At 37.5% G+C, this 24,875-nt stretch overlaps 1 protein-coding gene and 1 long non-coding RNA gene across 2 annotated transcripts in view; one reads left to right on the top strand and one right to left on the bottom strand.

Moving 5' to 3' along the window:
• The first annotated feature begins 1,094 nt into the window (after positions 1-1,094).
• Positions 1,095-2,899, top strand: LOC148843283 (uncharacterized). Its single transcript, XR_016103485.1, has 2 exons — positions 1,095-1,411; positions 2,301-2,899. It is a non-coding gene; the product is annotated as an uncharacterized LOC148843283 (long non-coding RNA).
• A 1,019-nt stretch (positions 2,900-3,918) lies between these two features.
• LOC148843284 (cation-chloride cotransporter 1-like) overlaps positions 3,919-24,875 on the bottom strand; it is a 56,563-nt gene continuing 35,606 nt past the window's right edge. Inside the window, exons 9-14 of the mRNA XM_088959388.1 lie at positions 23,031-23,255; positions 16,442-16,472; positions 11,148-11,366; positions 10,021-10,421; positions 8,383-8,544; positions 3,919-5,169 (exon numbers count right to left, since the gene is read on the bottom strand). Of these exons, the coding sequence (XP_088815514.1) occupies positions 4,079-5,169; positions 8,383-8,544; positions 10,021-10,421; positions 11,148-11,366; positions 16,442-16,472; positions 23,031-23,255 (2,129 nt within the window). The 3' untranslated portion in view covers positions 3,919-4,078. The remainder of the gene's footprint in view (positions 5,170-8,382; positions 8,545-10,020; positions 10,422-11,147; positions 11,367-16,441; positions 16,473-23,030; positions 23,256-24,875) is intronic.

A 24,875-nucleotide genomic window follows, 5' to 3' on the forward strand; every position in this document is an offset into this window, starting at 1 on the left:
CTTTACAAATAAGTTTATGCACACGTTATATATAGAAACTAATAGGCCTAAAGTCCTTAACTCTATGAGGATCAAAACATTTCAGGATTAAGGCAATAAAAGTTCGATTTATCATCCCAACAAATTTTTGTTCCTGAAAAATTCACAAACAAATTCAAAAAAGTCCTGCCCACTAGAATTCCTAGTAATTCAAAATTGGGATTCCATCAAGACCAAGGGCTTTTAGAGCACTTATGGATTTAAAAACTCCTTGAGTACCTTGAACTCTCAAAAATAGACATTTGAGTTCATCTGTTAGTATTCTGTCAGTTAAACATTCATAATATAAAAAATATCCTTCTTATGTATTTTTGAGATCATTCTGTAAAGTAAAATCATCACTAGATAATGCTATCGTCGAAAAATTTGAATATGTTATTTGTTGTCCATGTGAAAACATTATTGTTGGGAGACGTTTGGTTACTTGTGAATGAATAAATACACAAGAGTATTGGGGGAAATAACGGTTTAACCACCCGGGTCAATGGTTTGCTGACCAAATAATCGGTTTTGAGGGAAATAATGATTCTGAGGTAAAACGGAGCCAATCACCTAACTGGTTCCCGATTTTTCCGGTCTGGTTCAGTTTTGAAAACCATGATTAAAATGACCTAACTGAAAGAATCAATGAAAAATCAGAATCTTGCACTCTACATGCACGTCTCATTCAATTAGAAGCCCCCATTATCATCTAATCATCCAAATCTAATAACACTAAATCCCACATTGATGTTGATCTGAGTGGCTAAATACCCTCGATTCAGAATAACCTTGGTGTATCGATAAATCCTATGGCTGATGGCATATCCTACACCAATGGATAAATATGTTTGTCTTATCTCCTATCTTTCATTATCAGTTATTGTTATTATTATAATTAAACAAACTATTGCCATGTCAGCATATTAATTACTTGGAATGGTCAAAGTTAGGCAAGGTAGTTGATAAATTCTGGGAAAATAATCCTAGTCTATGGGACACTTGTCCCTTGATCCAAGAGATTGAATAGGTCCTGGTGGTTGATAAATTCTCGGCATAAAAGGGTTCTTCCTTTTGAACAGCAAAATTTTGTAGCACTGCACACCAGAGGCCTCAATATAAATAGAGCCCCTCTAGTCTATTAAAAAACACATTTAGATTATATGAGGAATAGCTTCACTTTGGACTCCAACCTTCTTGGGTCATAAATGAGTTCTCTGGTTTCATATTAAGAGATTGTGCAAGTGTCTTGGCCCACTCTCTTTTGTTTTCTTATGCTCCAACAGGATTCATCAATTGAAGCCCGCACGTTGATGATGTAGACAAAACTGCAATCTACAAGGTGAGCAAGTTCATAATTGAGGATATCAATAAGTGTGATTCTTCTAATGGAGTAAGCTCAGAATTTCTCTCTCTTATTCTTCCATATACTTAAAACTTTTTAAGCCTCCACACCAGTTCTAGTTGAATTGCTTTAGAGAAGCCACTAAAAGAAGTTTCATGGAAAAGTTATTTTTTTCCTATATAATATGCTTGAAGATAGTATTTTTTGGGTATTTGATGATACGCCCGAATCCTCAACCAGCACAGCACCACACTAATAACCCCCTGTCCAAAGTACCGACCGAGCCACCCCTCAATTGGCAAAGACAGTTAATATGTGCTTTTCGAGGTTTCATCAAGGGAAAAAGGTATGTGTATTAGATACAGACGGACAATCATTACAATTTAAATGTATTGAATCAGCCTAAAAGTGTTTTGCTTATTGGTGGCCTTGAAAATGTCTTGAAATCAACACTTAATAAATTCTTAAACTGAGTACAATGTCAGCTCGAAACATCTTATGCACAATTTTTGTACATCAAGCACATTGATATTTTGAACCGTGAACAATGCATACATAAGATACTACAATATATTGTGCTATTCTCAACCTTGGTTACCACTTTTATCGTGGTTTTCAAAACCGGACCGGACAGTTGGATCAAAAAAACCGGAAACCAGTCAGCCCCCAGGTCTGATTTATTAAAAACCAGAAATTTCTAAAAACCATCGAAAAAGTCAGAAAATTGTTGACCCGGGCGGTCGGACCACTGAATCGTTTGACCCGGGCAGTGGTTCGCGGGTTACTCTTTTTATTTTCAATGTTTTAAATAAAAAAACAAAAAATAAAATACCTTCTCCCAACCCAGTTCAAATGTTTAGTCCTTTTAGCTTTAGGGTTTCCCGAGCTCCCTCCTCTCAACCCTCCTCACACCCAACTGACCACCTATGATGGCCAGTACCTCCGGCGTCCAACGGCAAGCTTGTAGGCAGCAGGCAGCACTTGCAAGCAGTAGTAAGAGTTGCAGGCCTTGCGGCGGCTAGCACTTGTAGCGGCAGACGGCGAGCTTGCCTGCGATCAAGTTTGCAGCAACGACCGGCAAGTTTGCAGCGACAGGTGAGGGTTTTTAGCAGCAGTAACAGTTGGAGCCACTTGCAACGGCAATCACCTGCAACAATCAGCAAGGATCTTGGGTTCTCTAAGCAACATTTTAGAGATGTATATGGAAAAGTTCGACAACACCATGCTCACCAATGTGCGAGGGGTGGCATCAATGATTAAGCACACAGGTTGGGCTATGGTGGAGAGAAAGATATGCGGCTCGATCCCACCCATATAGCAGAGGCTGCTCTATTTCTTGCTTCAGACGAAGTAGATGGAAGATTCACAGTGGTTAGTCATAGCTACTCCACCATCCAATGTGAGAGAGAGAGAGAGAGAGAGAGAGAGAGAGAGAGAGAGAGATTTATTGTTGAAATTTTATGGTTTTATTTTTCTGTTTTTTTTGTGTTTTTTCTGTATTTTTTAATTTGTTTAAATTTTATTTTTTATATTTTTATGTATTGTGTACTGTATTATTTTTTGTTTAGATAGTTTTATTTTTTGTAGTTTATTGTACTTTTATTCTGTTTTTTATTTAATTTTATAATATTTTTTATTATTATAAATATATTTTTTATTTTTTATTTATTTATTATGTCACAGGCCGAACCATTCAACCTTGACAGTTAAACCGCTTAACAGGAAACCGGTCCCCTGACCGATTCTGTTTCCGGTTCGTTTTTAAAAACCTTGACTTTTATTATGCATGTGGATTGATTACAGGTTTTCCAGTATCATAGCTGAAGCCTTTCACCAAACATTGCTTCGTTTTTTGGGGGATACTCAGTGCGTTCTTAGAATCACAAGGGGCCCCCAAACCATGATGCAGCGAAATTAGATCCCAAATTCCCGAACCTCTGCTATAAACAGCTAGAGATCCCACCAACTGAGCCACCATCGTTTTCACCAAACATTGCTTGTAGGCTATCTGGATGCATGGAGCCGTCACCCCTAGACAGAGTCTAGGGGTCTAAAATGAACAATGCCCAAAATAGTTTGTAGTATACGCGAGTGAGTAGGTTAATCATTAGGGCTGTGTTTGGTTGCAGTGCGAATTTATTTGCACTAGTATAAATGCATGGGAGTGCAAATTAAAAAATGCAAACTCGTTCATTTTTGTTTTGGGTTTTCCTTTATTCTAATTCGTGTCTTAATTTACTTTATTTGTACTTTAATCAAAAAATAAACTAAAATTTGAAACAAAAAATAGGTAAGAATTTACATTCAAATTATTTGCACTGCTATAATTTTGCATCAGTGCAAATTTTTTGCATTGCACTGGATTTGCCAAAACAGTTCCTCGAAGCTGGAAATAAACCCTTGTAGATATATTTTCCAAAGCAGTAATCTCCAAACATTCCTCTTTTCCGTTTTTCTTTTTTTTTCTTTTTTTTTTTTTGTCTTGTTTCTTTTAAAGCTCAATGCCTAAACCAAAGGGCTACACAGATGGAGGCAGACAAAGAGATGACTCGTGCTTTTGGCAAGAGAAACCGTAAAAAAAAGAATGAATTTAAACGTCTACAATTATAAACATTCCAGAGAGAAGTTAAGGGGAAAAAACGAAGAAGAAAGAATATGAAATATAAGGACAAAAGAAAAACAAGTGCTGAGCTCCTTGGAAATGAAACATTGCTGCTATGTGAAGAGGGTCACAACATCTCTCCGATATCCCCTAACCATTAAGAGTCTTGGCACGTTCTCCACTAATAAATCCATGTATTCCATGTAGAAGTATGCCGGGTGACTGAGTGGTGGGGGTGGAAGGCTCACAAGCACCACTGCCGCCATCCTTGAATATCTTAGTATTGTGGAGTTTAACTTCAGAGTCGTGTAAAGGAACTTCTCCACCTGCTGCTCATTCACAACCACAGGCTTTCCATCAGCCATTAGCGGGGTCCCTTCTCTTCGGGCTGTCTCCTTGATCTCCTCTAGGTAGGTAGATATTCGTCGCTGAGCTGCAGTAAAAGCCTCCATTGATTCATCCTGTTGTGCACCACCTTCAACATGGACCTCCCATGATTTCATAGTTATGACAATTACTTCGGCTTGCATCCGGAGATCATAGAGGAATTTCTTTACATCTGCCTTGAGCTCCTCTGCATCTGCATCCTCCTCAGCAATGCAGAAGACCTGGATTTTACAGCTCTCAAAGCTATCCTTGGTAAGAAGGAGCTGAGAGAGGAGAAGCATGAGACCACCATCTCTAACAATCCAGTATAAGTCGATGGTGCCATACTGTCTCTGGTACTCATTAGGCCACTCATCAAGACCTTTCACAATAACAACGGCCTTATTGGCAACAATGCAGTCATTGATGATGCTAACAAAAGTAGCTGGAATCTCAGTCAGGTTCTCCCGACGCCAAATCTCTGGGTACCGCATCACCACTATATTAGGCTTGAGGTTGCCAAGGCCCATGGTTTGGACAATCCCACGGAAGCCATCGGACATGTTGCGGGCCACCACAATCTCAGCAACACCTTCACAGCGCTTGTAATCTATGTAGGTACTGAGTTGCTTGCAGGCAGTTTTTGCATCCTCAGCACATTCATGATAGTCTCCATCAAGGATAGAGACAAAGATAGACATTCCCCTGCCCTTCTTCTTCATGCAATTGGCAAAGTCAGCAAGTTTTGGATGACAGGGAACATTCTCTGGTAGCTTTCCCCATGGCCGACAGAAAATAAGAGGGATTGGGTACCAGTTCTTAGGATGAACTTGGCTTGCTGCAAGGGATGGTCAAATAGATTAGTCGTTAAAAACTAGCGAGGAAATCAACAGTAGCAGAAACAACAACAAATTGCATTAAAACCCGTATGATTTGGCATTCACGTTTATTTAACCAACTCATGTGATAAATGGGCCAACAGTTGTATTTTATAGTCTAAAACATATATTTTACATGGTCCTCTGCAGTATATCATAGCCACTCCAAGTCATCAACGAAGTCAAATATAAATTAGTGACAAGGTGAATGACACTGGAAAGGAATATCTGATTGTCTGAAATCTTTAGTTGGGGATTAGGGGGATGGTTGGTGAGGATATATGACATGGACGATAATCAATACACATGTCCATTGCATGCCAAATGATATGGTGGAGTTAAATCTGTTAACCCATGTCTAACTTGCAGTAATACAGTCTGAAAATATGAGAAAATTATCAGCCACTTCTTTGTTTTAAGTATTGAATATAAATTACTTAATTACAGTCCAAAGTGTCCTTGCAAGTTGCAACTTGGACAAGCCTGAAGCTAGTTGCAAGAATTTGTCCACAATTTCTGTTTACTGCTTGAAATGAAATCATAGATCATAAGTCTCCTTAAGTATCAACAACCTTTCAGATCATTATTTTTCCTGAGGAAAAACATCAACCAGTCTAGAACAGCAGAATAGGAAAAGATGTCTTCTGGTAATATTTATTTTTTCGGTATTTCTGGTCATATTTGATATTGATAATAATGCTTAACAAGATTAAATATTCTTAGCCAAAAAGCAATTGCACACATGCTTTGCACATGGAAATTTTAGATGATGATAATGATAGTAATAATGTGTCCAAATTTTTCTACAATTTTTTTATATTCTATATGTATAAAAATATTTCTTATTTATTGCACTTATTTTTGTTTAATATGATGAATATATAATATTAGAGATGTACTCAAATGTTTCCAATGAAATTTTTGTGCCTTTTGGGTTTTAATCTTTTTAACTTTATTATTTAATTATGACATCAATGGTTGATACATTTGACCTGAAAGATTGAACTGTTGACTCGCCACCAAACAGGAAAAGTTGATTTTTAATTTTGTATGTTATTCCTATCATCAATAGAAACCATCTTTCTTATCATACTTATTTTTCTTTAATATGATGAATACAAAATATTGGAGATGTGGCCAAAATTTTCTACGGTTAATTTATTTTTTGTAGCTTTTTGTATTTATTTCTGTCTTAAAACTTTTATTATTTAACTATGACATCATGGGTTGACCCAGATGGTTCAATTGCTTACCACCACCTAGACAGGACAGTTTTGTTTTGGGGTCAGTTGTAGAAAACATGGGTTTTAGATTGTTAAAAATATTGGATATAGCTGATCAGTAGAATTCATTGGTGAGAAAAAAATACCTTAAATATAGGATTTAATGAGACTATGAGAGAGAATGGGAGTTAACACCCTAAATATAAGATATAAGACTTGATAAAAAGGATTTGAATGAGGTGAAATGTAGTAGTTCAAATTACACTTTATGCCCTAATAATTAGAGAGGGAACAAATTCATAAATAGGGGTATTTTAGTAAAGAAGAAAAGTTCCACAAGCTGATTTGTACTTTTAATAGTAGTATAGATATAAATCATAGTTTTCAAGGCACTGAGGCAAGGCTAGGTGATACCAATCTCCTAGGTGGGCACCTAGGTGAAGGGATTTTTTTGAATAAAAACCATGAAAACTAGGATAATTCCCTAGGTTCCGTAGCAAGCAGCAACCATCTTTCACTATTAATTGTCTATGATCTTCACAACAGAACGGAAAAACTTTATTTAAAACATAGAAAACCAATATATTAATAAAAAGAATGGAAGAAGAAGAAGAAAAGAAACAAGAGGATTGAAGAAGAAGAAGAAGAAGAAGAAGAAGAAGAAGATCAATGTGTTGACTGGACAAAATTTTGAGTTCCATGCTTATTACTTCAGGTTTTGTTGTCTTCAAGGGTTCAAGACAATATACATCTTCATTGAACCCTAACAAATAAGAAAATGAATAACAAGAAACTAGTATTTAATTCAAACTGGATAATTTAGTTTAATAATGTCTGTTTTATTATTATAATCTCAAAATTTTAATTATATAAAATAATCAACAGCACCATGTAAAAATAACTTGGCAGTTAAGCAGGCAACCCTCCATGAGTGCTTTATTGCATAGACGTCAGTTTACATGTTAATCCACCTTGACATTATCTGATCGCCATAGTTAGGTAGTAGGTACTATACCCTAGAGGTAGTCTCTATTTTGTATGATAGTGGATTGTTCTTGTATCATTTGGAGTAGCAATAGTAGGCATTCCTTCGCTGAGTTAGTTTTTTATTTGACTGATAATAGCATGTTAGTGTTTTATTGGATGGTCGCAAGAAATTGTTGTGGTCATATGAACTCATGAAAACCAAATCACCCAAGCATGCACTCATTCGGTGGTTTCATTTATCCTTTGACTTTAGGTAGAAAATTTTGTACATGTAAAATTAAAATAAAATAGAAATTTTCAAAAGCATAAGATTCATATTATTTATTTAGATAGAAGTGAGAAGTACAAGAGAAGAGATGAAAAACAGAGAAGAAAAGAATGAAGAGAAACTGATTTGAGAGGGAAAAAGAATCAAGCGTATAGCCCCTTTCCTCTATACAACTGAAATGACCACTATACCCCTTGTCTTGCATTCCCCTATAACAGCAAATAACAGTCTTAAAATAAACAAGGAAAACAGAAAATATATCAGCCCCCAAGACATGTAAGAGACATATATCAAATATACTCCTGCTCACACTCAAATTCCGCATAAACCAGAAAATATAGTGCATTTCTCAACACAGATTACAGACGAATGAGGCCCAGCACTCAGCTACACTATTATTATCCAATTGTTCAATACCTAATAGATGTGAACTAGTCCACATCCCTGTCAAGTGCCTCAAATTATGATTACAACAGAGTTCAAATTGGGTGGCTAACATGGTACAACAGTCTCAGCCAGTGTGCCAACCCAAACAAATCACAGGCATAGAGCATCCACATCCAAGTATCTAAAGTTGTCTGATTTAAAGATAAACCTATTTTCTGAAAATTTTCAAATAATTGTCATTCTATTTAAAGAGAATTATTCAGGGTAGCAATTATCATTTTTAGCATTTCAAGGATGTATACACATACCTCCTAATGATCGAAGACTGCGGAGGGCCAGTTGGAAATATGCACTTTTGAAGCCATCACCCCAGTCCCCAGCTTTCCCCTTTATGCACACATAATAGTATATTAGACTCACAAGGGCTAGAGACACTACAGTGAATGTCCAAGAGATCAAGAACATGATAACTGCACCAATAACAAAAACAGCAAGTAAGAAGATATGGTACTTATTGAACATTTATGTATACAATAAGTTGGCATAACAGTAATAAGAATGAATAATTCAAAGACATAGGTTTACCTGCACTGTGCACTGATGTTCTTAAAGTAGATAAACATACGCAAAAAGTGCACTAAATGTGTATCACAGTCAACAAGAACTTCAGTTACATACTGGGGTGCAGAGTGACAGAAGTAAAGAGGAACACGTATCATGGATATCATTCACCATTCTATTTTTTTAAACCAGGATATCTAAATATGGTACCTAATCACACAATCCCAAACTATCATCTAAATTCATTTTCTCCCAATCAACCCCAATATCTTTATCTACCATTCAAAAGAATTTAAGAACTTGGATCATTGAGGACAAAGCAATCAGGTCAAGAATGAACTTAGTTGACCTACTCAAGTATGGTAAAAAGGGGCTGAACTTCTAAACATGACCAACTCAAAGAAACATGCTGATATTTCAAACCTTTGGTCTGGTTAGATCAAGAAACTGTGCTAGACCTGAGCTGCATTATATAATATCTAATACACTATTTCACATGCAAATAAATAAGATGTGAAAATTCAAGCCTCACAACTCTCATCTTAAGTGACTGCAAATGGATCAGATTAAATCCAGATAGGGGTACATCCAAGGTTCAAAAAATCGATATGATCCGCCCCGTATCGGGCATATCGTATCGTATCTTTTGGGTCACCCCACCCTTTTTTAATAAAAACCATTTTTAGCTCCCCAAAAACCAAAATTTGAAAAAAAAAAAAAAGAAAAAAAAAAAGTATTTCCATGTGTTTCTAAGTACCGATACGCCTCTGCTGATACATGGAGGCATATCGATACTTTGAACCATGGGTACATCCAAATCCAATCCAATAGGAACCCAAGATATCCCAATTCAATTCAATAGCCAACGGATATGTTAAACATTGATTCAAGTTCAACTCAAATATCCAGATATCCTATTCAATTCAAAATTCAATAAACCTATACAAATCTAGCATAAATCTACAAAATCAAATATAAAGCAAGAAATTATATATTGTAAATAGACAAAAATAAGTTTACCTATATCTTACTTAAATTTAGTTTGATGAAACAATACCAAAATTTAGTTTAATTAATAAATGGATCATCTTTTCAAGTCCAACCTGATCTGGTTATGGTTAAACAAATATCCCCATCCAACCTAAACAAACCATATTTGAATCCAAATCAGATTTCCAATCAATTTGCAGCCCTAAATCTTAAATTGCTTTTAGTTTATGCCCTATGATGATCCAAAAATTTGGATAATCAATTCACAAGACCAGAGTTGGACTGACTCCCCAGCAGACAGAAATATGCACCAACCTCAAGCATCAATAAGACAAATACAGTGATGACAAAACTCTAAGATCAAGTAAAACAATGACAAAAATAAGGCTGCATACCAATACAAAGTGATGCTCCAAGAAGAGATAAACACCAATGGTGAAACTTCCACCGAGGACGCCAGCTGGGAGCATCTAGAAGATCCAGAAGGAAGCAAGATAAGTTGACACCCGCATAGCAGAGAAGGAAAAACATGGTTACGGTCGGAGTGATAAGATCCAGATTCCCAATAACAACACACCCACTACAAATGAATGCTGTAAATAGGGTAGCAAGGTGGGGTTCACTCCCATCTGCAACCTTGAAGTAATTAAGAACAGGAAGGATGTCATCATTGGCTATTGCTGCAAGCAAGCGTGGAGCCCCCGTCAGACTTTGAAGAGCAGCACCTAGAGTGGATAGGATAATCCCGACATAAATTATTGCTGGAAAAGGCCAAGCCACCGTAGCCGTAAGTAGCCTGCATAGGATGTTCAAATTTGCACAAGAAACTCAAATTACTGCATTTATGGCACAAAGGGTTTACATTCTTCATGATCTAGGTCATAGGCTGTCAACAAATATGGACCTTTGAGACCCGATGTTTCAAAAACATGGATCATAGACTTACATTGCCACTGCAAAAAAACATTTTCCAAATCTAAAAGGGACACTAGGATAGATAAGCTTCAGCACAAAAGCATTCAACATCAGAGTTCCAAATATCATGACTCAGGATCAATTTGAATGACTTAAAATATTTGGTAAAAAAACTCATTAATCGATTAAAGACATTGTAAATATTTAGAAAAGTGTAATTCAGGGGAAACAATAGTGACATGACAAGGCATGCTCCCATGAAAAACTAGAAAGAATACTTGAATGAGTACTTGTTGCTAGCCCCAAAATGATCCAATTTGATGAACTCACAAACTGCTTGTCATGTGCCAAACAAATAAATACTATCAATACTTCAACAGGACCATGCTGACAAGAGACAGATGACGGTACCATACAAACAAAGGGGAAGTAGATACCAAAGCATAATAATGTAGTCCACTAACAGAAAAAAAAAAAAATATATATATATATATATAGGACACAAAAACAAAACAAGAAAAATGGTAGGAAAGGTCAATTGGAGTTAAAACTTAAGAGAAATAAGTCCACTCATATATGAAAGTAGTAGTAACCTAAATGGAAATACCTGTCCGTCAAAAGCTCCTCTCTTGTTGCTATAGCTCCAAATAATAACACAGAAATTAGATATAGAGCAGAAGTTGTGAGAGTTGCAGCCAGTGTTCCAATGGGAATTGAACGCTGAGTGTCTTTTAGTGATGCAGAGCGATTTGAACCTGCCATAATTCCCGTTACGGCAGGGAAAAAAAGGCCAACCAGCGCACTGAGACCAAGAGGAACCACCTCACTTTTAGTAGGGGTAATCAAAAAGATAAACCCATCCAAAACTCATCTATGAAATAGCAACTGTATGTGTCTTACAATTTAACAGGATCACTAACATAGAAAAGGTTATCCAGGTGACCATTAAACACCAATTGAAATGATGATTAAGAAATCAATAAAGAGGAAAACAAAGGAAATCAGATAGTGATTGTAAGTGAAGAAAAGAATTTGAGAGTTTCCATAGGCTTCTTCCTTTCAACATTCCAAATTTCCAATAGTGATTTAGTATGCATGAAAAATGAGAAGAGTTAAAACTCAGGTACTAATTAAGTTGATCATGCCACTGCTATAAGCAGTATACAAACCCTTATAAAGTCATAATGTCACAACTTTTTAAATCCCAAAATGTCACAACTGAAGGAGATAAACCATGTAATATATTTCCATCTATAAGTTCAATTATGGTGCATTTGCTAATATTGGCTGCATGTTCAATCCAGATCTCAACCAATCATGTTAAAGTCGGCTTAATTTTCAACAGTTCACATTTCACAAAGTATATTTTCACATTTAATAAGGTGTACTTACCATCACACTCGATCAATCACGTCTTTTTCTGCACGATGCAGCAAATGCACCATAGATTTTGCCTCCATATATATGAAAAAGGATTCCTAATTGGGTCACTTAGAGAACTTACCCACAAAGCCCACCTATTATTTCTACATTGAGGAATCTAGCAGCTGATCTATCTAGATTGTTCATTAGATAGCAGACCCACTGGATTATCAACGTGTTCAATCTTACAGTCCAATTAGCCATATACCCCACCTTATCTCAGTGCCCTTTACAAATAATATTAGCCATTCAAAGCAGTGTTTTAAGAGTGCAAAAAAAAGTGTAAGGGGTATTTTGCGCCAAAGGTGCAAGGTGAGCGCCTTTTTGAAGCAAGGCTCAAAATACAAAAAAAAAAAGCCAAATTTTTCAAAAAAGTCAAACACCGGAGCTGCACTGTGCAGCAAGGGGTTTGGTTTGGGGTCCAGCTCAGGCATGTGCAAAAGACATGGCACACATCTGCTATGCCTGGGGGACCAGCAAGGCTGCACTTCATCTCAAGCCTTGCCTTTTTTTTGAATCAGTGATTTAAAAGTCCAGCTCAGGCGCATCCCTAGGCACACCAGGAACGTGCCTTTTCAAAGTGCTGCGCCTGGGGCCTAGGCAAGGTGCATACTGATGGGATACTGCCCACCACAGAGGTCTCTTCAAGAGAGACCTAACCTCCTAAGCGATAGAAGAGGAAAATGAGACAAGCTAGATCTGCCTTATTTCCTTTATTCTCAGATATTTATAGTGTTTACAAGGATATCATGAGACATGTGCATGGCATTGTTCATGGCCGATGTGTCATCCCTGTGTACAGGAAACAAATTGGAGGGTGCTTGGCTTCAGTAATCGGGCCAGGCTGATCATGGGCCTCAAACTGTAGGCTGGGTTGGCTCTCTGGCTGCATAATAGTCTAGTCCTAGACTGTCACTTGGGCAGGAGGCTCAACAGCTTGTGCCCCCTTCAAAACAACCTTGTCCTCAAGGTTGAAATCAGGGAATAGCCTCTTAAGAGTGTCACAATCTTCCCATGAGGCATCTTCCTACGGCAGGTGCTTGCAAACCATCAAGGCTTCCTTGTTAAATGTTTTTCCTGTCTTGACCCACATCAGATCTCGAACCTCCAATGGTTATGGTTGCAGACGTCCATCATCGTCAAACCTGGGCAAAGTGGGACTAGCAACCACTTTAGATCCCACACTTTTCTTCAGCAAAGAGACATGGAAAACAGGGTCAATGCAAAAGGGCGAAGGAGGGTCCAATCCATAGGCTACCTCCCCCACTCAGCCCACTATACAAAATGGCCCAAAAAATCTGAGTGCAAACTTGGGCCACCGTCAATGGGCTACTGACACGTGGCGGTAGGGCTGGAGCTTCAGATGCACAAATTCTCCTACCTGATAGGATACCGGTCTATGCTTCTTTTCATACTGGGCCTTCATTTGTTGTCGGGATTGAACCAGGTGCTCTTTCAATGACTTCAGAATTTCATCCCTTTGCTGTAACACTTTGTAGACCTCCACCACGGATGTGGAGCCAACTTCATAGGGTAGAATTAAGGGAGGTTCCGTGCCATAGTGTTTTAAATGGGCTCATCCCTAGTGACGAATGGTAGGTGGTGTTATACCACAATTAGGCCCACAGTAATCAACGTACCCATTGTTTGGGCCTCTCCCCTGTAAAGCACTTCAAGTAGGTTTCCAGACATCTATTTACAACTTCAGATTGACCATCCGCTTGGGGGTGGTAACTAGTAGTGTGGTTCAGCTGGGTTCCTTGGGCCTTGAAATATTCAGTCCAGAAGTGCCTCACAAAATCTGGATCCCTATCAGTCAAGATAGAACGGGGTGTCCCATGAAGACGTGTCACTTCTTGCACAAAGGTGCATGCCACCTGGGCTGCTGTATATGGGTGGGCCAACCCAACAAAATGACTGTATTTGGTCAGCCTGTCCACCACCACCATAATCACTGACTTTCCCATGGGCACCGACAGACCCATTATGAAATCTAGTTATATCCTCCCATACCTGAGCTGGAATCGGGAGAGGTTGTAACAGTCCATCAGGTGACCGGTTATCATACTTGTTCCATTGGCAAGTGGGGCACTGGCCCACATACTGTTGTATGGCCTTCTTCATTCCTTTCCAAAATAAATGCTGACTCACCTTCCAGTAGGTTTGGAGTAATCCAGAATGGCCTCCTAGGGGCAACCAATGGAATAGTTGTAGCAACTCCGGCAAGAATTGGGAATGGGCTGCAATTACCAAGAAACCCTTAAAAAAGAGATCTGGGCTCACTAAACAAAACCCAAGTGCTGATGCGGGGTCCTCTTTAATTTTCTGGACAACTTTCTGAAAGGCTTCATTCTGCTAGGTTTCTTCCTTCAACTTAGATAGCAAGGGAAAACTGGGCTTGGACTCACTCAAGATTGCCACTTTGTGAGTTCGAGACAAAGCATCCGCTGCCTTGTTCATTGGGTCGGGCCTGTACTCTACCCTGTAATCAAACCCCAGCAACTTGTACAACAATTTCTGCTGATCTGGACTGTGGACTGGCATCTCTAATAGGTGCTTGAGGCTCTGATGACCCAGTAGGTAGGATTGCCATTTCAAAACTAAGAGAACGACCACCATCAGTTATTTGTCAAAGGTGGATTTCGAATGGGCCTGGGGGGATAGCATTTTACTGAATTGGGTGATAGGCCTTCCCTGCTGCATGAGAACCACACCCACACTTGAGTTGGAGGCGTCACACTCCACTACAAACTCCTATGAGAAATCTAGTAGGGAGAGGATGGGGGTGTGGATAGGGCCTGTCTGAGGGCTTCGAGGGCCTTTTGGGCCTATTTGTTCTAGCGGAAAGCGTTCCTTCTAAGTAGTTGTGTTAATGGGCCTGCCATCAAGTCGTTCTTTATAAACCGTCTGTAATAGCCGGTTAATCCGAGGATGTTAGGGCCAAATTGTATTACCTTGTGATCTCCAATTAAATTGCTAGATGAAGATTCGGGGATCACCTAGGAAGTTCACTGAATGACCCAACTACCAAACACAATGTTTCAAAAGGCATACTTACTCTCACACTCAAGGCTTATTTTGTAGGGCATGCTTTAACTGAACCTAGGTGGTAGGTGCCCCACACTAGGCTTCTTGCTAAGCTTTTGATGAATTAACCTTGAATTTGATGTTTGAATAGAGAATTTACTACATTATAGATTGTACCTATGATTTAGAACTTAACTAATTTAGCCTATAAAGGCTCTGTACCTACAACATCTGTTTTGATACCTCAACACTCTAACCAATTGAACAAACATGACTTCATTATTTCAGAATTTTGATTTACATTTTGTTATATATTATTCTTTTTCTTTTACTTATCCAATAATTGAACATCACTAGATTCAGGCACACAATTTGCCTTAAACTTTACATCCCATGCTCTAGGAACCCCTTGTGCCAATGTTCCTTAGTTGTGCCCCACTTTTAAGACACTAAGCAAACTCATTATGTTATTAACATGCATCGGATACCCTCTGAGCATAAGCCAGTTATTGATCAAATAGCTCACTCTATACTTCAAAATAGGCACCACACATTTGACAATATATTAAAACCAAGAAACAATACTTGAGAGGACTCTTCTCTTTGTCAAATCCATAATACATGATACTGATCAAAAAATTTGTAATGCATGACTAAAAGACCTCAAAACTCTTAAGTATATATATATATATATATTTATGGTCAGTAACTGTTGGGCATGAATTGTAGTATGATTTTTATTGGTAATTTTGAAATTTATTAATATTAAGAAAGATAATGAAAATGTACAGAAATTTTAAGAATGCCAAGCATCGCAAATAAGTGTGATTCCCTTGTCTAGCCAGTGCATCAGCTAGCACTTTAACTAATGAAAAAGTCCAAGTAAAACTTCCATTTACTTCAGCAGCGTAGGTTCTCAGCTCATCAAATGGTACCAATATCACCACGGGCCCTGTTTGTTTTGTTGCATTCATTGCATCACCACCTTTGAATCCCTCTCCACTATAGTATTCCTCAAGTTGAGAACCTTGCCAATCTTAGGCCTGGTAGAACTTCTAACAACACAGCCCTGATCGATTTCTCCACCCCTATGGGCCCAAAAAATAGTGCAAAAATGATCCATTGTGATCTCTAATGGCTCCTCCTATTCAGGATGCTCCTGGATTGCCCATGTTACATCCAATATCAACTGAAAATTCTCCAAACAGCCTCATTGTGTTGACCCAATGTACAGCCTTGATTTGTATGCCCTTCTTGACTTCTGGTAATTTAGTATGATCAGTTATAAATTAATTTTGTTGGTTAATGTTTATTGCATTGATTTATTTTCCAACAAGCATTCCATTACTTGTGCATATCAGATAAAAATTACTGAAAAATAAAAGTTGAAATTTTAAAAGTATACCTATGAAGTCACAAATCATACTTTTTTTCAGGCTACCCATACCAAACTAAGATATGTGTATCAATCCTGTGATTCCAGCTGTGTCAAGGATCGAGAAGAAAGAGTCAATCCGCAGCTCATAGCAAAAAAATGAGATGTGACTAAGTAATGACAAAATTTAGCATAGTTGTAATCAATTGTAAGAACAGTCTATTAGAGCAAAAATCCATGAAGAAAGCAACATATCATTTAGTTTATCCAATACTGCAATCTATGTCAGAAATTGGCATCACTGGATAATAATCAGAACAGTTTGCTCAGGTAATTCCTTGACAGTAGTTATCAAGATAAACAAAGATTGCAATCATTTTAATCAAAATTTAAAAATTCATCCAAACCCAACTATTCCAATTGAAACTTAACTTTGTCTTTGAAAGGTAACTGAAAAAATTAAAATCTGTGCATGGCTCTCATCCCTTTTTCTGAGAACCCCCTATTTGCTAATGTAGTTCTTTCATTCTTCTTAATAAAGGATATCGAAAAGACAATTAAAATTATACAATCATTTTTTTGTAGGAATTAAGAATTTACAACACTAACATTTTGTTTGAACTTGCCTCAAGGGGCTTGATCAGGGACTCAGGGGTCCGGGGGTGGAGCCTCCAGCCCAGCCATCATACTTCAAAAAACACAAAAAGTGCAAGAGTTAACAAATGTGTATGCCTGAGCTGAGGCACAAAGTGCACCAGGTGCATGCCTAGGTGCACTAGGCATGCACCTGTTCAAAGGAGCTGCACCTGGGCCTAGGCAAGGTGGGAGAGGTGCAGGCCCTAAAATGCACCTCGCCTGTGCACCTAGGTGTGCCTTTTAAATCACTGGCTGAGTCAGACTCTCGGACACATGTCAAACTCCTGTGTCCATGTCTATGCAACATTCATATCATCACAATGTACTAAAGAAAAGTGATTTTACGAGAAGTAGAAAAGAAAAGCGGTAGGAGTTCAGTTGAGATTGTATACCATCCAGAAAACAATTTTTTCTGGTAGCAATATCCACAAAACAAGAGCCATTCAGTGCAAACAAGTCTAAATTGGAATTATTTTGAACTTTTTATGTGTGCGTATATTTAGACAGAATAGGTACTATGGTTTTTATATGTCCTCTGTGGGGCCCAGCCTAGTAGTCTGATTTTCCAGTCAGTGGTTCAGTCATGTCTAAAATTTCAAAATCGGTTAAGTACCTTGGTAGTCAATTTCATGGAGTCAAAGTATTCTAGCCACAATTTTGTAATTTATGTTTTCTTAGTTCTAAAGGATATTTGTAATAAAGCAATTTTTTATCAATAACTGAAACTTCATTAATGAGATAAAAAAAGTATACAATAAAGAAAATGGGTAGAGGTAAACACTCTTAACTCTCCCCAAGACAAAATATGGGGAGGGAAATCAAGGCTGGCCCACAGGTATGGGGTTGCATTTGGAGAGGCATCACAACTCAATCAGTCCTTCTGGAGCAACGTAATGTTCAAACCACATAATGGGGAACAAATTGCTTTCTGGAAAATCCCATGGCTGAGGACTCAGCCCCTCAATGAACTCTTCCATTCTCTACATCTGCTGGTTCAGAACAAAAAAGCATCAATTAGAGACTATTATGAGATCCTGGGCAACCAGGTATTGTGGAGTCCACACTTGAGAAGAAATCTAACGTTTGGGAAGCCTTGAATTTTTTGAGGTCGTTAGGCATGTTGCAGCAGTCTAAAATTGACCCTAAGAGGCAGGATAGCTTGTGATGGACCCTGGAGTCTTCAGACAGAATCTTAGATAGATCATCTTTTTTTAATCTTTAGCTCCTAGCTTGGTTGAACCTGTCCCTTGGTCATGGATTCAGAAAGCTAAATACCCACTGAAGGTGAAATTTTTCTGGTGGACTGCAATCCTCAACAGAATTCCTACAACAGATCATTTCACATCAAGGGGTTTGGTCATTGATAATAAATGTGCCTCATGCCAATCAGAAGTGGAAGATGCATCTCATCTACTACTGTATTTGGTACCTTTTCTTTCAGCTCTTCAAGGTAGTCATGGTCATGCAAGGGACCTGGCTTCTTTGATTGTGGCTTGGCCATCCAAGGACCAAGGTATTTGGCAACAGTTGAAGGAGATTATGGCAGCTTGTTCCTGGCCTTGTTTTTTTTTTTTTTTCTTTGATAGATACAGCTGATTCCTGGCTTTGCATTGGGCCATATATGGCTGGAGTACAATAACAAGTATCTAATCAAATTGGGGAAGAGCCAGAGAAATTGACCAGAAAGATTGAGAGGTGTCTTGAATGGGCAAAGTGTACAGGAGTTCAAAGGCATGAAAAGAGAGCACTTCTTAAATCAATGGGAGAGAATTCTTTCTATTGAAATTGTAAATAAGTGAATAGTGATCACACTCTATATAAGCAGTACACCTTTTGTATGGCTGTATCAAGGTTTGCAATTTCACAACATTATCAGTCCATCTTGGCCAATACATTGTGTTTCGTCAAGGGGCCGATACACAGAACATACAGAATTTGTATGTTTTGTTTATTTTCATTGGTATCGGTCTGATACGGGACTGTATCGGACCATTTTGGGTTGGCTCTATATCAGCTGATGCAAGCCTGATACAGTCCAAGACGCTGTATGTATCAGTTGATACAATTTGAATTTAATTTACTCCCCTTTCTTATTTAATTTTGGCAACATTTAAAACTTAATTTCCTGTTATTTTCCTGGGTACCCATCTCCTAGGTGGGTAAATTAACTTTCCCATCTTGGGGAAAGTTGCCAATACTTGGATGGGACAAAAATGCCCCTTTTAATAATGGAACTTTTATGGCTAAGATTGTCATTGCCTTATTTACATGGGAAATAAAAAAAACATGGGTAAATGCACTTATCCAGGTAAGTCTTTCCTAGGAAACACTTGCCCAGGTAAGTGCATTTACCCGGGTGACTTACCAAAAAGCGAACAGGGCATAAAAATCACACATAGGGGACAAAGGGATTGAACCCTAGTCATTAGTTTATAATGACTAAAAGTCTACCACTATGACATACCCTAAGTGTTCAGCATATTAATATGTATTTTAATTATTAATTTAACTCTCTTTTTAGTTGATGGGTGTCAATAAAATCTAAAAATCATTATTAAAATATATATCTGCTAATAAATATTAATACAAATTATATTGATTGTTTAAAAACTAAGGTGTATGTATACACACACACACATTTCAATTCTTCTATCATTTTTAAGTCGTTTCCAATTATGCCCCAAATCCCGATATTTCACTCGGTATCCATGTGTATCCAAAGCATATCTTCATACATCTCTTAAAATTCCCTCTCCGATACACATTGTATTTTTGAAACTTTAAACCATGGGCTGTATAGCTCCATGTACTCACCTCATGTATGAAGATTAACAATAGAAACAAATAATAAGAATAGTCATTGAAGATACAGCAATAACCACGACGAACCTCCATTGAAATCAGGACATACCACAACGCATCCAAATTCCTCAATTGTGCATCCAACTTTCATTTCCTCCTTCCCTCTCAAGCTATCTATGCATCCCAAGTTTTATGAGTTTATCTACTAATATCCATTAAAGACTTTGAGAAAGGCAATCAAAAACTTTCATTCAACGCCAAATAAAGGATGAAATTGATCTATGTAAGTCTTCTCTCAATTCCCTTCACTTGCCAACATTCGCACACACTATCTCTAGAGGAAGACTTCTCTCTCTAAATCATTCCTAGTTTAGTGAAAATCAGGATTTACTTAGAATGCCTCATTATTTGGGTCCATTACTCTAAATACTCCTTTTTTAGAGAAGATAAAGTATTATTGTATTAGAATGAAAAAAAAATACTCTAGATACTCCTTTATTGGAGTATTGATAGGAAAAATACTCCTTTAGGGCTAGGAAATATTGATAGGAAAAATAGAGCTTTATTGGAGCAATGGCTGTGGAGACTCTCCTTGGAGAGAGACAAGCTCTAGCACAAGGTGGTGACCAGCATTCATGGGCTCATGACAAACAGATGGGATGCTGGAGTTTTTACAAGGAGTAGACAAGCATCACCTTTGGAGGCAATTCACAAGATTCTTCCACACTTTCTCGATTGTATCAAGAATGATGTTTGTTCCAATGATTCCATCCTATTTTGGGAAGATACTTGGTTGGGAGAATCTCCTCTGTAAGAGAGTTTTCCTAGTTGCTTTCAGTTGTCAACCTTCGAAGGGGAAGGAATATCCAAATTTTCTAGCATCTCTACATCTCTTGGTTGGGACTTGGGAGTGGGACTTGGATTTTAGAAGAGGGGTAAGGGAGTTGGAACTTCCATATGTCATTAATTTATTGAATATTTTTAGTGGGGCTTTTTTGGTTCTTCTCCTAACGGTCACCTTTGGATTCATAACCCTTTGGGTTCCTTTTCCAATGCATCCCTCCTTAGGAACTTTATCCCCTCCTCTTCCTCACTTTTTCCCCCATTAAAGAAATCTGGTGCAAACCTATTCCTCCAAAAGTTACACTTTCTGCTAGGAGGTTTATCATAAGATAACTAACACCTCAGATGATTACAGAAAAGAAGGCCCTCTCGGTGTTTGTCTCCGAAGTTCTAACAGTGTATCCTCTACAAAGCTAGCATTAAGACTTGCTACCATCTACTAATCTCCTGTTAATTTGTCTCTCGTGTTTGAGAGAGGTTTTTCTCCTTGTTTAGGTGCAGGTGGAATGAGCCAACAAAGGGATGTTTTCAATCCATCAATATTCAGGTGGCCAAAGAAAAGAGAAAGAGTGATGGTAAGAGTGACCAAAGCAACAATTGTTTGGACTACATGGGAGGAAAGAAATGCTAGAATTTTCAAAGAGACAGAAAGATAATTGTTAATTGGAGGTAGCTGTTGAGTGTGTTACTATTGAAGTGGTTCATTGGGTAAAATCACATGACCTCTTCTCCCCTTACTCATCTGATGATATTGTTAGAAGATGGAGAAAGTGATAGGTACAAGCTACAAAAACAAGAAAATATTTAAGCTGTGTGTACCATCAAAGGAGAGATTCATTAGATTTAAATTTTCATGGAAGTAGTATGGGGAACTTGGATTTCTTAGGCATAAGGGGAGTTTTAGAGATGAGAAGGGCATTATTGAGGCTCTATTTCTAGGCCAATAGGGGAAGGGGACTCACTAAGAGCAGAAGGATGGCTAGGATTCAGGGAATACAAAAAGCAAGAGATATGAAGATTAAAAAGATCATTGTAGAAGGGGACTCCAAAGTAGTCATGGACTGAATGAAGAACAAGAATCTATGTGGAGTTTTAGTAATGAAATCAAGAAGTTAGAGTGGCTAACTTGAGGAATGCAGGGGCATGTGCAATGGGTTCAAAGATCAGTCAATGCTTTGGCTGATAAATTGGCAAAACAAGGGATGGGTAGGAGTCAAATTTTGGGCTGTATTACTTTGTGCATTAATGTTTGAAGTACCAATGAAGCAAATTTAAGTTATCTATCAGAAAAAAAAAAAAACACTCCTTTAAAGCAGTTTGGATTACTACCATTCCAATCTCAATGCATATTACTATAAAGCAGTTTGAATTATCTTCTATTCAACAATGTATATTACTTTGTGCATTTAATGTTTATAAAGTACCAATATAAAAAAAAAAAAACATCAATCAAAAAATTAATCCTTTCAAGCAATTTGAATTAATACCATTCCAATCTCAAGATACTAAAATTTTACTTTTTTTGTTCTCTTTATAGATTTCTGCATATTGCAAGAATTTCAACACTAGGTAAACTTCCAAGTTTCCTACTTGAATCATACAGCCTTGTAGCCTTAAAAATAAATAAATAAACTCATCCGCCTTCCAAAACTTGCCTGTAGGCCCACAAATCCAAAGCTATGAATCATATTAGTCTTACATCTATAGGTCTACAATAGTTCCTTTTCAATGACCATGAAGAACATGACCCTAAATGAATACCCTACTACTAGAACATACTTTCTTACTCATAGCCTAATATGCCTAAAGTTGTGCTCATCTCAGCCAAGAGAGGTGTCACTTGGAACCATAGTGGCTTGAATACAACCATGTTACCACTTATCAAGACCAAACTTCAGAACCTTATAGAAGTAGTTAGAAGACAATTTGTTCCAAGTAGTGGAGAAAATATAGGTGCTACATAATCCGTGCACAAAATGTGTAAATCTTTTACCAGATCCTTAGGTTTATCCAGGTTATTCTTGGGTTTAGCTGTACCTAACTTGGATTTGTGTGTGTGTGTGTTTTCCCAGCAGCAATAATCATGGGATTTTGTCAAAAAGACAGCAGAAGCCCAGTTCATTTCAAAGATTATGGAATAAAGGAGACCAAGTAAAAGACCAGCCAAGGAACAGATTTACACTTAGGCTAGTGTCATCATACGGGCAATTTCATGAAAATGAAAATTACCCTGACACCTCCCCGCCCAAATAGAAGCTCATTTATGGTTACCCTATAATAACTAGCATTAAGTTAATGTAGTTCCAAATTCATCAAAAATCAAAAAAAATAAATGCAAATGTATGCACTAACAGGGGTGAAAGGGTATAAACATGCATTACTCACGTGAAGGATCGCCATTCTTTGACAAAGGAATCCCAGCAAAGATGCAGAACACAGAAAACAGAACTGGAATAAGGAAAGCAGGTGCCACCCGATTGATTATTTTTACACCACCAAATACAATAAAACACAGGAGGATAGTCACAACAATCCCATAAACTTGCAGGTCATGTAGGCTTGGGCTCTCTATCTGTGCAGATGCAGTGGCATTTACATGCGTCACATTCTCTGCATTGAAAAAAAAAAATCAGGGAATAAAAGTATTTTAAAAGATAATGACTTCATATATCCTTAAAATAACATGTTTCAAAAATACCTCCAGTAAATTATCATAACTAGAAACATTAATAATAGATGTATCACAAGTCTGAATGCAAGTGGCAATCTCCAAAAAGGCACAAGTAATATGAAGGACACGAACTGTTTATTTTGTAAGGGATAAAAATGTATCTTATATTATCATCTACAACAATGTGTGAATTGTGGTGGGTTTCATTCTGTGGATCACCCATACAATATCCCAGATATCTGGTGTAAGATTAGGGCTGCAAACGAATTAGGTTGAATCATATATACCGAGATCCAGATTTGATTCATTAATAATGCAAATTTGAATCAAATTGTATCCATTAGATTTAGATCAATTCAGATATTGAATACAATTGATAGTTAAACTAAAAGGCTTAGAATATTATATCTTATTAATGAAATAAACTAAAAATGAATTTGATATTGTATATCATTTTTTATTGGTAACAGTTATCTTTTATTGGTTATGAAATAAAGAATAAGCTACATAAAAACATGCCAAGCATCAATCAGATCTGGGCTGGCATCTACCACCAAAACCTTTCCTCTACCATTTACAGCCAGTGTTGTCAAAATTTTACAATTTACAATACGACTCAAAATTAGAATAATGAATCCCAAGGGTTTCAATTTGAATCTTATGTTTAAATCCTTTCCCACAAAAATCATAAGATTTTTGTTTGAATCCCACAAATCTTATGTTTAAATCCAACAAAATTTTACAATTTACAATATGACTCACAATTTGTTTGAACCATCCTCTATGGACTGGTACAGAGAATCTTATTCTGAACAGGACTGGTAATCTTTTTGGGATTATAGTGGGTCACTCGTCACCTCTTCAATGAAATCAGCTAGCTATTTTCCTCCTTGTGTTTTTAGATGGATACCAAGGGAGCTGATGTGTACATCCCCCCTTTCTTTTGTTTTGTTTTGTGCATCCTCTAATTTGGGTGGTTCTTTAGCTTTGTTTTGTTCCTTTTGTGCTCAATTTCTACATCCCCCTTTCTTTTGTTTTAATGAGCAATACATGTCACCTCTTCTCAAAAAAAAATAAAAAAAAAAAAAAACAAAAAACAAAAAACAAAAAAAAACAAAACAAAAGATCTGGAGATGCAACACAAAAGAATAGGGTATCATCTGCAAACTAGAGGGTAGGAAGTTGCTCCAAATTCTAACCCGACTTGAGCTCTCAATAAAGCCACCTTCAACTTCTCTATGTGGCATTCTACATAGTGCCTCCATCACACATAAAAATGATTCTCCTTTTCTCAACCCTCTTGAGCTTTTAAATCTTCCATATGAAGCACCATTGAAAAGGATGGTGTGGAGATATCAATTAGCTAATTGCTTTGAGTCAATTAGTCAATTAGCTCATTGCCAAAAGGTAGTAGTATGGGCAACCCTTGGCCATCCAGTATCGTAGGAGTAATAAGGGATGAAAATGAAGGTATCCTAGCAATGTACTCAGGCCCAATAGGGGAAGGGGACTCTGTAAGGGCAAAGATGATGACAACAAGTTTAGGGGTGCAAAACTTG

Source organism: Nelumbo lutea, chromosome 8 (genome assembly GCF_056320005.1).
Source record: "Nelumbo lutea isolate HS-2025 chromosome 8, American lotus-T2T, whole genome shotgun sequence".
Lineage (NCBI taxonomy): Eukaryota > Viridiplantae > Streptophyta > Magnoliopsida > Proteales > Nelumbonaceae > Nelumbo > Nelumbo lutea.